This window comes from Meriones unguiculatus, chromosome X, assembly GCF_030254825.1.
Source record: "Meriones unguiculatus strain TT.TT164.6M chromosome X, Bangor_MerUng_6.1, whole genome shotgun sequence".
NCBI classification, from domain to species: Eukaryota; Metazoa; Chordata; class Mammalia; order Rodentia; family Muridae; genus Meriones; species Meriones unguiculatus.
In genome coordinates this window covers 1,807,297-1,822,893 of record NC_083369.1, presented here as the reverse complement: position 1 = coordinate 1,822,893, position 15,597 = coordinate 1,807,297, and the positions used below count along the sequence as shown (strand labels likewise).

The following is a 15,597-nucleotide window of genomic DNA, read 5'->3' as shown; positions in this document are numbered from 1 at the left end:
TAAGAATAGTATCTGTGATAGAATATATTAGAACTGCCTCCTCAACATAGCTAACTAATATAGAAACAACCGAATTTTCATAATACATACATTAGGATATTACTGTTTTATTTCAAACATTTTCCTAAACTACATAAAAAGTATCTTTTATGATATCATGTGAAGCGTAACTTTAGGAATGTGCTCTTGATAAATTCACATGAACATATACATATGTGTATGTATATTCTATATTGATTTTACATTTTTTTTGTTGCCCCATACCAGCCCCTCTCCAAGTCCTACCCTTCCTTCTCACAACTTTGTCCATTCCCTTTTCCTTAGAAAAGGGAGCTGCCTTTCCCATCTAGCCTAGCTCATCAAATTACATCAGGCCACAGAGGAGGACTTTGCAGCCAGCCCTGAAGATACCTGATAAAACAGGGTCAAATGAAAGGGTAGGAGGTCCTCCCCTATCAGTGGACTTGGAAAGGGGCAGGGAGGAGACCAGAGGGGGGGCAGTGTGGGGGTGGGGAGGGAATGAGGGAGCGGGATACAGCTGAGACACAGAGCTAACAAAATGTAACTAATAAGAAAAATAAAATTAAAAAAATTACATCAGGATTTCGTGTATCCTCTTCCTCTGTGGTTTGGGAAGGGAACCCCTCCAGGGGAAAGTGATCACAAATCTGACAAGTGTATCCCTGTCCAATGTGGTTCCCACTTCCCTTACTAGAGGATATACATGAGGCCTAAGCTTCCCATCTGCTACATCTTTGTATGGGACCTAGGTCCAGTTCATGCATAATCATTTTTGATGCTTCAGTCTCAACAAACTCCTCTGGGCCCTGGTTAGCTGGGTATATATATTTTAAATAATGATTGGAGTGAAGAGTTTTTAAGCCTATAAAATCGCCACTGTCCCTGGATGTGTTCCTTTCACATATAATATTGCTTTTGATAATTAACAATCAAATGATTGAAGAATATGCTCTATTCATGATTCATGAACCTGGATGCTGAATGCACATAATAGTCATAGTTTGTTATTGCTCACCTAATATTTTATATGATCTATAATTTTTGACTTTGTTGATGGCATTTTAGAATGAAGTGAAGTTAAATGATAAAGTAAATACTCCAACTTTGTCACACTTATCTTCCAAAAATACGAATTTCTGCTATGAAATTCCATATTAGTCTCCTCAGTGTTTGAGATTTCCAGTTACTTTACATTTTCACCAATATTTTATGGTGATAATAAATGTTCCCTCTCCTTTAATTATAGTCATTTAAGTAGATACCATAAGTTAGGCTTATTTTTATTATCTCTTTACTTGATAAAGTTTCTCTTTAATTATTTTCCCATTTCTTCATTAAGTTAACTTGTCACATAACAAAATTAAATAAGTTATTTTATTCTATTGTTTAATTTAGATATTATTATTTTTTATTGATATGTTCTGAATTTTTTAATGTTACTACTTAAACCAGCCCTACACAATTTTACTGCTATGAGTACAAAATATTTTCTTTAATAACATTTGCTTAGGTCTGTATGAACCATGCTTATGTTGAGTTAACATAGATTCACCTTATGGTAATTTTCTAGACATTTAGTTATCTTATAATGTACTTTTATAATGCAATACATATGACTGTGTGTGTGTGTAGACTTTGGATAAGTAGTCATTCATTTCAAATTAAATATGTAGACTTATTCCTATTGTTTTCTAGGTATTGGTTGAAATATTTTCCTTACTCATTGACTTGACTTGGCAATTTTGTCAAATATCTTAATGAAAAGGAAGGATGACAGTGTAATAATTCTGGACTTCTGTTTAATACACCATCTTTTGGTCATTTGCACAATCTAAAGAGAGAACAAGTGATATTATACAATGCTCTGGCATGGTAAACCAAGGTTACAATAGATTAGACATATTGAACACATTTTCAGTTCATAATTTCAAAGTATATTTGTTTATTAGAAAGTAACAGAAAGAAAGATGATGAGCCAGCTCTGATGAAACCTAACAGGCTATGAACAAATAGAAGGGGAGGAGGTCCTCCTCTATCAGTGGACTAGGAAAGAGGCATAGGGAAAAAGTAGGAGGGAGGGTGAGAATGGGAGGAGTGGACAGAGGGCTACAATCTGGATACAAGTGAATAAATTATAATAAATAAATAAATAAATAAATAGATTAACTATAAGATGAACTTAAAGGACCCTATTTATATATGCATTCTGATATCACTTTTTTGTGGCAATATACTTATTGTATGGAAATCTTTGGCAAGGTTATATTTGTTCTGGTCCTAAGGTACTTTATCTCAATTGACTTAAATTCTGTAATTAGATTATTTTTTCTAGCTATTTTCCCTTAACATAAGAATGCAATGACTGTGTATATCCTTTTCCCGATAGCATACAGTCTCCAAAAATGTATTCATGAATTATTTGTGTTGTTCTGCAGATTCTGGATTGTTACATGTTGTTAATTTTGTCTCTTGCAGATATAAAAATGTACTCTTCTTTGGTCCTTAAACATATTGTTTGTTTGCTAATTTATCATGTTTGCTAATAATTTATGAGCAATAATGAACAAAAGTAACATATATGAGTATCACCATTTTCTCAATCTCAAGCAGTAAGCTTTTCAAACTTTCAAGTTGAGAAGCTTGTATATCAGTTCTAGTTTATTAAAATGTTTATAAAATGATAAAGTTGGATTTTTCAAATATTTTGGTTATCTATTGAAATCAAAGTATTATATATTAATGTGTTATATTGCATTTATTAAATTATTTTTATGACTCAGTTTTTCTGCAGATATAAAATTTGTCCTTATTCCAGTGTTGTCTTTCAGTGCTAACAGGTGGACAAGTATTTGCCCTGGTATTTCAATGTGTGTTTCTTTTAATCATATTGTAGATCTACTTAAAGAAACATTTTCAACATTATTAGGAAACCTTTGTTAAAAATAAATTTCTCTTGAATTGGTTTTGTAGAATTGACATTAGATATATTTTGCATTACTTTTATTTTTGAATTTGAAATATAATCTTCTCTCGTACAATACATCCTGAACACAGATTCTCCTCCAACCATTCCCCAGTAACCTCCCTTCTCCATTAGAATTCCTGCTTTTCAGTTTTCCTTCAAAAAAGAGAGGGCTTCCAAATAGATGGAACTAGGAAAGCTCATCCTGTGTGAGGTAACCCAGAAGCAGAGAGACAAGCATGTTATATACTCACTTATAAGTGGATATTAGCCATATAATACAGTATAAACATACTGAAATCTATAGACCAAAAAAAACTTAAGCAACGAGGACCCTAGGAGAGATACTTAATTCTCATTCAGAAGGGTAAACAGGGTAGACCCTGGAAATGGTAGAAGAGCGGGAACAAGATGGGAAATCTACCACAAGTGTCCTCTAAAAGACTCTACCCAGCAGGAGATCAAAGCAGATGCAGAGACTCACAGCCAAACTTTGGACAGATCACAGTGAGTCTTATGGAAGAAGGGTGATACAAAGGGACTTCAAGGGAATGGGAGACCCACAAGGAGATCAAAATACTAAAAAAATAAAAATAAAAATAAATAGATAGATAAATAAATAAATAAATGGGTCCAGGTGAGGACTGTAGATACTGATGCATCAACCAAAGACTATATATAGAGAGGTCCTAGAACCCTACACAGATGTAGCCCATAGAACGCTCAAACTCCATGTGGGTTCCCTAGTAAGAGGAGAAAAAGACAGTCTCTGATATGAACTCGGTTACCTGCTTCTTGATCACTTCTTTCTAGCCAGTGACCTAGCCAGACCACACAGGAAGAAGATCCAGGTAACCTTGATGGAACCTCTCCTCCTGTAGAGGAGGGGGACTTCTGCAATCTGTGGACTAGGTAAGATGTATGGGGGAGGAAGAAGAAGGGAGATAGGATATGGAGGAGATGATGGAAAGAGCTACAACTAGGATACAAAGTAAATAAACTGAAAATAATAATGATGATAATAATGTCAAAGTAATAGCAGTAAAAGACAGTGAAGAAAAAGATAAGAGAATGAACCGGAATACATGTTTGCTTGTTTGTGTGTTTATTAATTAATTAATTAATTAATTAATTTGTTTGTTTGTTTATGTTTTGTCATCTTATCGTGGACTCAGGCACACAGTAAGCTTAAAAATGAAAAAAAAAAAAAAACATTGACATTTGGCTCTTAATAAGGTGTTAGCTTTCTAGAAATTTGGGATTCTTCTAAGCAATAGACTCCTCAGATTGAATCTTACAAAAATGAGAAGTTTCAAAGATTATTTTTACTTACTGCTTATCATTCATTTCAGTAGATTTGACTGTGACTTTAAGACCCTCTGAAAATGCCAGAGGACTTTCTGTCTCCACCTTCTTATAGAAAGACTTGGAGGGGACAGGAGCTCCACAACGAGAGCAACAGAACCAAAAAATCTGTCCACAGGGTTCTTTTCTGAGACTGAAACTTTAACCAAGAACCATGCCTGGAGATAATCTAGAACGCCTCCACAGATGTATCCCATGGCAGCTCAGTATCCAAGTTAGATCCCTGGTAAGGGTAACAGGTATTGTCTCTGACATGAACTCAATGGGTGCCTGTTTGATCACAGACCCCCCGCCCCGCCCCCGAGGAGGTAGCAACCTTACCTGGCCACAGAGGAAGACAATGCAGCCAGTCTTAATGAGACCTGATAGGCTAGGGTTAGAGGGAACAGGAGGGGGACCTCCTGTATCAGTGGACTTGGGGAGGGGCATGGGAGGAAAGGAAGGAGGAAGGGTGGGATTGGGAGGGGTCAAAGAAAGGGGCTACAGCTTGGATACAAAGTGAATAAACTGTAATTAATAAAAAAAATAAAAAAGAGGGAAAATTTCACAGGACTTAATGGATTAGATAAGTCATAGGCATGTAGATATTTTCATGCAGTGTGCTGAGTTGTTCAAAAAGTAAATCTTCATTAATCTTCCAAGTTTAACTTTATTCCATTCCTTCATCTGCCAGTGCATACATTCATTCAGTGTGTAATGTAGTAGAGAATATTCTTTCCAGAATAAGATCCAGTTCTAAATGCAGAAACTATATCCATTTTAAAATTAACCTTTATGAGTTTATACATAAAATCATAAGTAGTTCTAAAGTTCAAACTAACTAAAGTTAATTCCATGATTTAGAATATCTAAATTTATATTTCATACAAGGGTATCTACACACATATATAATAAGTTTCACTTTCTTAAAATACTATGAGTACAGATATGAAAATTCAACCCCAAACTATGTATACCTGAAAAGACTACTTCCTTTAATAAGGAAGAAAAATGTTCTGTATATTTTTATTAGAATATGTTTGAATAAATCAGCAGCTTCTGCCATGGTCCTTGATATTTTTAAACTCTACCCAATAATGACAACTTCTATTACAATAATGTTCACAAAGAAAATTAATCACCGATCAACATGCTTCAAATTAACTTTTCATTAATAAACACTGCTTTGCATTTCAAAATTGGAAATACCTGCTTTTTATAGTCATATTATTACCACAGTGAACATTTATAGTAGATTCCCACATTCCTTTTGCACTCTGGTAAATTGACCATTTAAACTGTTTACTCTTCAGTCTAGGTTTCTGATGTCTTCTATATGTGATCGCTTATTCAATAATTTAAGTATAGCTGACTTTCATTTTGATTTAACAAGGATGAGGAAGAACTTTTCCCCTTTTGAGATGTAATCATGGAGCAATTTAAGTAATGCATCAAAACATTCAATTATACATAAAACACAGTTAATTATGCTAAAACATAAATGTTCTGAATATTTCTAGTTTTTAAACTAATTCAGAGATTAAAAATTTCATAAAATGTAGGTGTGGTCATTAATTATTCATTACCATTAATAACTAAGATAAATATATTCATTAAATAAGAAAATCACTTTTATCAGCTTTTTCCAGAAAGTGGAATAATCCATACACTCTTAATTCTTTATTAAATTTTTATTTTTATATATTAATTACACTTTATTCATTTTGTATCTCAGCTGTAGCCCCATTCTTCATTCCTTCCCCATCCCACCCTTCCTCTCTCATCTCCTCCTATGACCCTATCCAAGTTTACTGATAGGGGAGGTCTTTCTCCTAGCTCATCAGGTATGATCAGGACTGGATGTATTGTCCGCTTCTGTGGCCTGGCAAGGCTGTTCCCCTGTCAGGGAAAGGTGATCAAAGAGCCAGCCACAGAGTTCATGTCAGAGACAGTCCCTGTTCCCCTTACTAGAGAACCCACTTGAATACTGAGCTGCCATTGACTACATCTGAGCAGGGGTTTTAGGTAATATCCATGAATGGTCTTTGGTTGGAGTATCAGTCTCAGAATAGACCCCTATGGCCAGATTTTTTGGTTCTGTTGCTCTCCTTGTGGAGCTACTGTCCTCTCCAGGTCTTACTATCTCCCCCTTCTTTCTTAAGATTAGCTATTAATTTTAGAGGATAATAGTGTCCTAATCAATAATCATTTTTGCTTTCCTGTCATGTTAATAAATATGAACATCAGCATGGACAGCAAATATTTGAAAAGTTTAACTCATCTGAACCTGTAGTTTATTATAAATGGCTCTATTATCAATGGTTCTCTATTATCAATGGATTACAGAGAACATATATGTTGAATGTGTGTTGAAAATTCTCAGCTATATACTGGAGGGATCACAGAAAAACACATGAAATAGAAATATTTAAAGGCTTGATTTTAAGAAATACAGTTTATCCAAAGTTTGGCTTGAGCAGGCAGTCTTATGGCAGAAGAGGGATATAGAAGGACAAGGAGAGGGCAGGAGCTACACAAGGAGACCAACAAAGCCAAAAATAAGCAAGGCCCAGAGGGCAGAAACTGATACACCAACCAAAGACCATACAAAAGAGATAGCCTCTGACATGAACTCAGTTGCCTATTCTTGATCACTTCTCCCTGGTGAGGTGATCTAGTCAGCCCACAAAGAAAAAGGATTTAGGCAGTCCTGATGGGACATCTAAGCTTCTATGTGGGTTCTCTATTAAGAGAAGAGACAGTCTTTGACGAACTTGGTTGCTTGCTCCTTGATCACCTGATCCCTGATGTGGTGACAAGCCAGCCCACAGAGAAAGGGGATCCTGGCACACCTGATGAGATCTGATTGGCTAGGATCAGACAGTAGGGGAGGAGGACTAGGGAAAAGAGATAAGGAAGAAAGAGGGAGGGAAGGTTGGACTGTTAGGAGATGAGGGAGGGGGCTACAACTGGAATATAAAGTGAATAAATTGTAAATAGTAATAATAATAATAATAATAATTAGTTTATCACCAAGAAAATGCTTTTTTATATAACTTATATAATGAATAAGTAGTATTACAAATGAATCACTTGTTTTCTTTTTTGTCATGACTCATCTCTTTATTTATTTACTTTTACTTTTAATTTTTTTTCTTCATAATTTATTCATTTTATATCCTGATTGAAATTCCCTTACTCAACTACCTCAGTCTCAACCTCCTACTCTCTTACCCTTCCCCTAGTCCACTGAAAGGGGGAGGTTTCCATTATGGCCATCTGCTCGTACCTAGTTAAGTCTTGTCAGGACAGCCTGGATCCTCTTCCTCCATGGCCTGGCAAGGCTGCATCATCAGGAGCAAGTGATCCAATACCAGTCACCTGAGTTTATGATAGAGGCAGTCTCTGCTCCCTCACTCAGAGATCCACATGGAGACTGAGCTACCCATTGCCTACATCTAAGCAGGGGGTCTATGACCTCTCCGTGCATGGTCCTAAGTTGGTACAATAGTTTCTTCAGGAACCCCTGGGCTCACATATTTTAGTTTTTTTGGTCTCCTTGTGGGGCTCCTGTCCCCTCCATGGCCCTCTTTTCCCACCCTTTTCTTCTTCCATAAGGCTCCCTGCACTCTGCTTAAAGATTGGCTGTGAGTCTCAGCATCTGCTTCAAACCCCTGTTGGGTTAATCATTTCAGAAGACCCTGTATCCTAGGCTCCCATTTGGATTCCTCTCTTCCACCGCTTCTTGTGTCTATACTATTTGCCATTCTGAATGAGATTTAAGCACCTTACCTAGGGTCCTCCTTGTTATTTAGCTTCTTTAGGTCTATAGGTGGCTATCCTATATTATATGGCTAATATCAGCTTATAAGTGAGTATGTACCTTTCTTGATTTTCTGTTTCTGGGTTATCTCACTCAGGAAATTTTTTTCTAAATCCATCTATTTGCCTGTAAATTTTATGATTTTCTTTTTTTTTTTTTTTAATAGCTGAGTAGTAGTCCACTACGCACCTATATCCATTCCTCCACTGAGGTACATCTAGGTTGTTTCCAGATTCTGAATATTACAAATTAAACTCCTATGAACATAGTTGAGCAAAGGTCCTTATTGAATGGTGGGTCATCTTCGGGATTTATGCCCAGGAGAGGTATAGCTGGATATTGAGGCAGCACTATTCCCAATTTTCTGATAAAGTGCTAGATTGATTTCCAAAGTGGTTGTACAAGTTTTCACTCCAACCAGCAGTGGAGGAGGAATCTCTACTTTCATCATGCCTTTCTTTTGTTCAGTTATTCAAATCAAAATCAGGAATAATAGTATTTAAAAATAAAAGAGATGTTTTGAGAGCCTAGTAGAAAACATACATTATACTCTATAATCTTAACCAGAAGCTATAGTTATCAAATTCAATACTAGTTTGCCATATTCAGTTATTATTTCACGTTAAAATTTCAATTGACCTATTTCCAGGATTTGAATAAATAGATCACACGTATACCAATTATTTGTTTCAGCTGGCTTTTTTATTTTAATTATTTTTATTAATTACAGTTTATTCACTTTGTATACCTCCTGTACTTCCCTCTCTCCTCCCTTCCCAAACCCACCCTCCTTTTTTCCCACTCCTGTCCCTCTCCCATTCCACTGATAAGGGAGGTCCTCCTCCCCTTCCCTCTGATCCTAGTCTATCAGGTCGCATCAGGAGTGGCTGCATTATCTTCTTCTATGGCTTGGTAAGGCTGCTCCCTCCTCAGGGGAAGATGATCAAAGAGCAGGCCAATCAGTTCATGTCAGAGAAAGTCCCTGTCCCCATTACTATGGAGGTCACTTGGACACTGAACCTCCATAGGCTACCACCTTGCAGGGTTTCAGGCCATCTTCATGAATGGCCCTTGGCTGGAGTATCAGTTTCAGAAAAGACCCTTGTGCCTAGACCTTTAGGATATGTCTCTGTCCTTGTGGAGCTCCTGTCCTCTCCAGGTCTTACTTTTCTCCCACTTCTTTCATAAGAATCCCTGCACTCTGCCCAAAGTTTGGCTATGAGTCTCAGCATCTGCCTCTGATACCCTGCAGAGTAGAGCCTTTCAGAGACCTTCTCTGGTAGGTTCCATATAATATAGGATAAACATACTAAAATCGGTACACCTAAGGAAGCTAATCAGGAAGGAGGACTCTGGCTAAGATGCTCATTCCATTCAGAAAGGCAAAGAGGTTGGACACCAGAGGAGGGAGAAAACAGGGATCAGCCAGAGGCTTTCTTGACCTTAGTCTATTGTTCTTTAAACTCAAGGCCAGTAAATCTCCTCATAGAAACCTCCTACCCTCTAACATTGATGTTCTCCTGGGCTATTTTTCAAAGACCCTAATGTTCTCATATACTTTCTAAATTTAACATTCTCAAGTTTCAGCTCCTGTTTTCTCTTTTTCAAACTTAATTATGAGCTTCACTATTTCAACTGAAATTTCAAAATCTTGAGTTCCTTTTCAGCTGTTCTCCTTTATCCACAGCACATATCCAATACTCTTTGAACTACTGTTGACTTTACCATCCCATTTGACAACCTATAGTACACCCAATCTGATATTAGCTACTAGTGTGTCTCTCCAGGATTATTGAAATAGTTTTAGATGGTATCACTCACTTTATGATCAATTTATTTTTCAGCTAGACTAACAGATGAACATTGATGTTTATAATTTTCTGTGTATTACAATAATACTCAGAATAATTGTTAAAATAATTACAGTACTCAAAAATGTCTGTACTGAATAATAGTGTAAATGTTGTTTTTATTTCCTGAGATGAGCGGATAAGAGGAGAATTGTGCCTAATTTTGTTTATCTCTTTTTGAACTCTTGCTGTTTGATTTAACTCAGCTGTTCTGCCCTAAACTCTTCTGCAAGCTAAGTGATTCAAACTGGCTTCTGCCTGAATTGCTCTGTTTGGCCACAAACTAATTTTGGCAATATGTTTTAATCTTCTGGGTCCTTCTCATTCTCTGGTTCATTTTGTTTTCATATGTGTCTAGGTTATTTTCTCTGCAACCTGTCTTGCTAAAATTGTCCAAGTAAGAAACTCTTGATAAATAACTTTCCTTACTCTTCCTGTGCTTCTGTTAAGCAGACTATTGTTCCTGTCCTTTTCTTGTGAGAATTGGGCATATCCTATTTCCGCTTCATTCTGACAAATCTTTCTCTGATTCATCACTTTGTCTGCCACTCAATTAGAAATCACTTTCAAGCATGACTGCTTCCTTCTATAAACTAACCTTCTCTTCATTATTTGGGATTAAAGGTGTATTCTAAGGGTGTGTCTATAGTCCAGTCACATAATTCTGTAACCCAGAGTGTATCTGCCTTTCAGCCTGGCTCTCATAGACCTAGAAAGTCTTTGTTGGTGATCCAATGCTAGAGCATCCAAATTACTGGATAAAAGTTCTTCTACTTAATAGGTGTTGTATCTTTTCTATAGTCTAATTTATATCTATTTACTTCATCTTTTTTGTTCTTGTCACACTGTCCCCTTTTGCTCATGAGGAAACATACTAAGCCTATCAAACAAGATGGCATGTAAGAAATTTAGTTTTGCTAAATTCTACTAAATTTGCTAAATCTCACATGCCATCTAAATTTTCTGAGGTTTTCTTCCCTGGTCAGTTTATTGATATATGTCTGTCTCTTCTTAAATTCACATATAAAATATTTTCTTAATTCACTACTATTTAAAACAGGTACCTACTTTCCACATATTTCTAACACTATTCTTTAACTTCAAGTTTTCAATTCATGTTTTGTCACTGTAGACTATGTGACAAATGGCCGACTTTAAAATTTTTGCTTATTTCACAATACACATGGTTCAGATTTAAATTGCGGTTCATTCACTACTGCTTCTTGAAAAAGGTATCACTAACCAATTATGATATGTCATCTTGATAGTCAACTTGATTAAGCTGAGAGATGGCTAGAGAATTAGTAAAGAACACTTTTAGGTGTACCACTGACTGAATTTACCATGATGGTTGAAACAGAAACTTTTGGGTGAATGACTTCCCAATAATATATGTAGCATCATCTATAACTAGGAGGTATATTATGGGAAAGAGGTATACAAAGATAGGCAGACACACATGAAAACATTGTTATTCATCAGTGATTGTATCTATTGCTAACAATAAATATTGTGTCTTAAATTAATTACAGGCCCGCATTTGTAGCCAAGTCATGTACTACATTTATGTATATTTAATGAACTTGCTAATTTTAGTTATTTTGGGCTAGTCCTGTACTTTTCTGTGGTATCATTATAGACCCAGCCTAATATAAGTAGAAGACAAAAGGGAAGATGTTGCATGGATGTTTGGGGTAATATATAAACTAACAATTATTTACCTGAAAAAAGGGCACTGTTATAGATGATCTGTAGCTACTATGTATTCAAATGTCAATTGCTTGTCCCATGAGATCTTCACTGTCTTAAAAGCCCATTCTCATGTAAACCAAGTGATGTTGTGTAACCTTAAATGCAAAATTATCACTGATTGGCCAATAAATTTCCCTACACCTAGGCTGAGCATAAGAGAGAGACAGTACCAAGGTTTGGGACTTTGGGAGGTGGGTCTCAGAAGGCATCAATAATATTTAATTTTCCTAAAGCAGTCAAACAATGTATTTAAGTACTGTGGTTTTCAATAACTGCAATTTGTCTCATTTACATTGTAGTGAAACGTGTAAAGTTTTATATTTTAACACCATTCTGTGACATGCTTTCCTCATTCATATAATTGGGAGTATTGGTATGAGAGGAAAGAGTAGTAACAGAACACTTGCAAGTCTGTAGATCTTACTTGACCTTTTCATTAGTGTGTTTGTACAATTTTTTCAACAAACTTTTGGGTATTTTAATATTAAAGTGTATTATAAAGCAGTAACCAAAGTTAATTGGGAAAGATCTATTCATACGTTTTTTGAACTCTTAAATCCTTAATGTATCATTCTTACTTAATTCAATGAACATTTTAATTTAGCATTGTGTATTTAACAGGAAGTTACCCAGATATTCATTTAGCTACTCATAATTGATAGATTCTGTTTCAATCAGGTTGTTTAAATATGCATACAAAAAAAAACCAAAGATACCTGCTTTATTTTTTTAATTAAATGTGACTTCCAAAATTAAGGCAACTGTAAATCTTTAGCCTATAAATGATTTTTTCAGTCATATTAAAATGTTTCAAGTTTGCTTCCTGTATATAGTTTCTAGCCTAATTTTCAGGTACATCTAAAGTACATATTTAGTTCCTTTTACATACATTTCTTCTTATCATTCTGGTACATTTAGGGCAGCAGTGTATTCAAGATGATTAAAATGTTGAACACACTGATTTCTCCACAATTTGAATATATTGCCTTGTATGAAAAATAATAAAATAGAAATAAAAAGTCCTTCCTATCCTTTATTTCTAAATTCTATCATCCGTTCTGGCTTAGCTTACTTACTTACTTACTGTTACACAATATGTTTTTCTAGTTTCTGTAGTTGATGGTTTGGCAATATCTTCCTTTAAAGGAATGAATATACTTGTGTGACCAAAGAGAAAATGAATTTTCACCAAAATTTGTACTGGTGGCATGCAAGCAATATTAATAGAGAGCAATTTCGTCCTGGTATAGGAGTTGTATGAAATTTTTCTTCTCAGGTCTAAATTATCTTCATCCACAGATAACTAGAGATAAACTTTAATATCAACAATTTTAGGTCCTTTGGATGATGAATGAGAAAAGCATTAGGTTATTTTCTTTATTTTCCCCTTAGCAAATCAGTACATTAAAGATTAACTATTTCCAATTTCAGGTTAGGTAACTGTCTTTACTTGAATATTTGTCAAAGCTCACATGAAATTTGTGCTTGGGTAGAGATTTTTTCTTCCTGTTATTATTATTATGAATTACCAGTTGTTCACTTTGTATCCTGGCTGTAGGCCCTTCCCTCATCTTCTCCTGACAGTGGATCTATAAATAAAGTTGACAAGACTTTCGATTTGAAGTACTTTACTCATCAAAATGCCTTTACTTCAGTTTAAGATAAACACTATTTTACATACTTGTAGTTTGATTTATTAAGAAATGTCAACACTATAGCAAAATTTATTTCACAGTATGATTCATTGTTTGGTAAAAATAATAATCAGAGTTTTCCTTCTCATTCAGTAAATGCAATTTCAGCATCAATCTCAAAATACCTGTATAAATATTTTTTATCATTCAAATGTTTATATAGTCAGGCTATTTAATCTGCAATTTTGACAAAATTTTACAAAATCATAGTAATTCAGTACACAAGAATGAATAATGTTCATTATTGATTCTACTGTTTCAATAACAAATAGCATTAAAATATGTTCAACAGTGACAATTAATACAGCAACTAGTTACACTTTGAATATCAAATATGTTACTATATTTATGGTTAAGTGAACTTCTTGCCATACATATATTGTCATTCATCAATCATAATTGTTAATGTTTGCAACATTTTAAAATTATTCTTGGCTCTTTTTGTCCATGAAAGAATTTCATACAAGTAGATATTTAATCATTTCAAACTTAGCATTGATTTTTCAAATACTGAACAGAGGATTATTGTTGGTAACATCTGTTAACTGATAGAGAGACAAGGAAACATATTTTAGGTCATTTCTCCTTTCTAAAATACCTTTTATACTGAACGCCATAATGTTCATAACTTTTTGTGTAATAATATTTACTAAAAAGCTAGTATTAAGTTTATTTTTTCTTGATACATGTTATCAGTTTCTATAAACAAAATTAATTTAATTCAGTGACCATTAATGAATAAGTCTAGATTAAAGATGAATTTTTCAAAATTTTATTTGCTTATTGCTTCATTTCATTTTCTTTGTTTTATTTTCTCATGAGAAAAATCTGCTGGTATGGTGTTTCATTTTGAATTCTGGCTCTCATGGTTGCTGGGTTTTTCTAAGTTGAAACATGATGATGAATGTTTAGTCTAGTAATACTAGCAAGTTATGTTTACTTATGTAACAGCAAAAGTAACCTTTAATAGTATTCGTGAGTTGATCTTTATCTGAAAATCAACTTTTTCTAACTTAAACTTTGACTTAAATAGTTTAAGTTGTTCTTCACACATTTGTTCATATACAACAAATAAATTCATTATATTTGAATAAAAGCTCCATGAGAATATAAAACATTTTCTGTTTCACACTTTATTTATAGGACTTGGCAGAACCAGCATGTTGTAGCCCATAATAACACATTTGTTACATAAAATATTATTTCTTTAAAAAGATAATTTTCTCATTTGTTTGTGTATTATGTCTGTGTGAATACATTGGGTGCATGTATTTGTATGCCCCTAAGGTTTAACAAGAAGCTTAAAATACTCTATTTTCCCTTTATGTAGTCAATGAAGGAAGTAGTACGATCTCACACCCCCATGAAAGAGGCAACAACTGTGGAAATCTGGACTCATCCTCACCCACAGGTATGAAAGAGACATTGTTTTAACATTTCCTCCCTACTCCTTTTGTAGGCAAATTGAAACTTTCCCTCCAAAGCAATATTTTGGTCTATTAAAACCAACAAACAAACAAACAAAACACAGATTAACAGACATCATGGTATATAAACTCATTAGTGTATAACATACAATTTATGAAAATTCAAAGATTCATAAAATTATTCAAGTTTAAGCTCTGTTCAGAGAAAATATAGGGGAGGTGTAGATAATTTCTGGATTGATACAAATTTGATAATGAATTAAAAAAAGTCAATGGGTACCAAAATGAGAAACCAAACAGTGACATAATTACTATGAGCTCTGAGTTAGATAATAGGAAGAAAAGGGGCAGAACTGTCACATAGCTTAAAATTCCTAAAGCAATATTTCTAAGAAGAGTTGATGTATTAAGTATAAATTTATTAGAGACATTAAGTCTCCTTTTCTAATTGGTAGACTTCCCTAATAAATAAGATTTTAGATAAAAATAGGCAGATACTGAGGTGATGAAAGAGCAGGCAACTGAGTTCATGCCAGAGACTGCCCTGTTCCCCTTACTAGGAATCCCCATGGAGACTTGGCAGCTCATGGGTATATCTGAGCAAGGGTTCTAGGTACTCACCATGCGTGGTCCTTGGTCGATTCATCAGTTTCTGCAGTACTCCCTGTGCTCAGATAGATTAACTCCCCCTGACAGGGTAGCCTCGCTAGGCCAAAGAAAAAGA

The 15,597-nt window shown here is 34.7% G+C and overlaps 1 protein-coding gene across 7 annotated transcripts in view; it reads left to right on the top strand.

The window, feature by feature from the left end:
• Pcdh11x (protocadherin 11 X-linked) overlaps positions 1-15,597 on the top strand; it is a 630,344-nt gene that overhangs the window by 232,174 nt on the left and 382,573 nt on the right. For 6 of the 7 annotated variants that reach the window (XM_060375759.1, XM_060375757.1, XM_060375758.1 and 3 more), the window contains one exon: positions 14,777-14,857. The exons of the other annotated variant lie outside the window; for it this stretch is intronic. In XM_060375759.1, the coding sequence (XP_060231742.1) occupies positions 14,777-14,857 (81 nt within the window). The remainder of the gene's footprint in view (positions 1-14,776; positions 14,858-15,597) is intronic. 7 annotated transcript variants of the gene reach the window in all.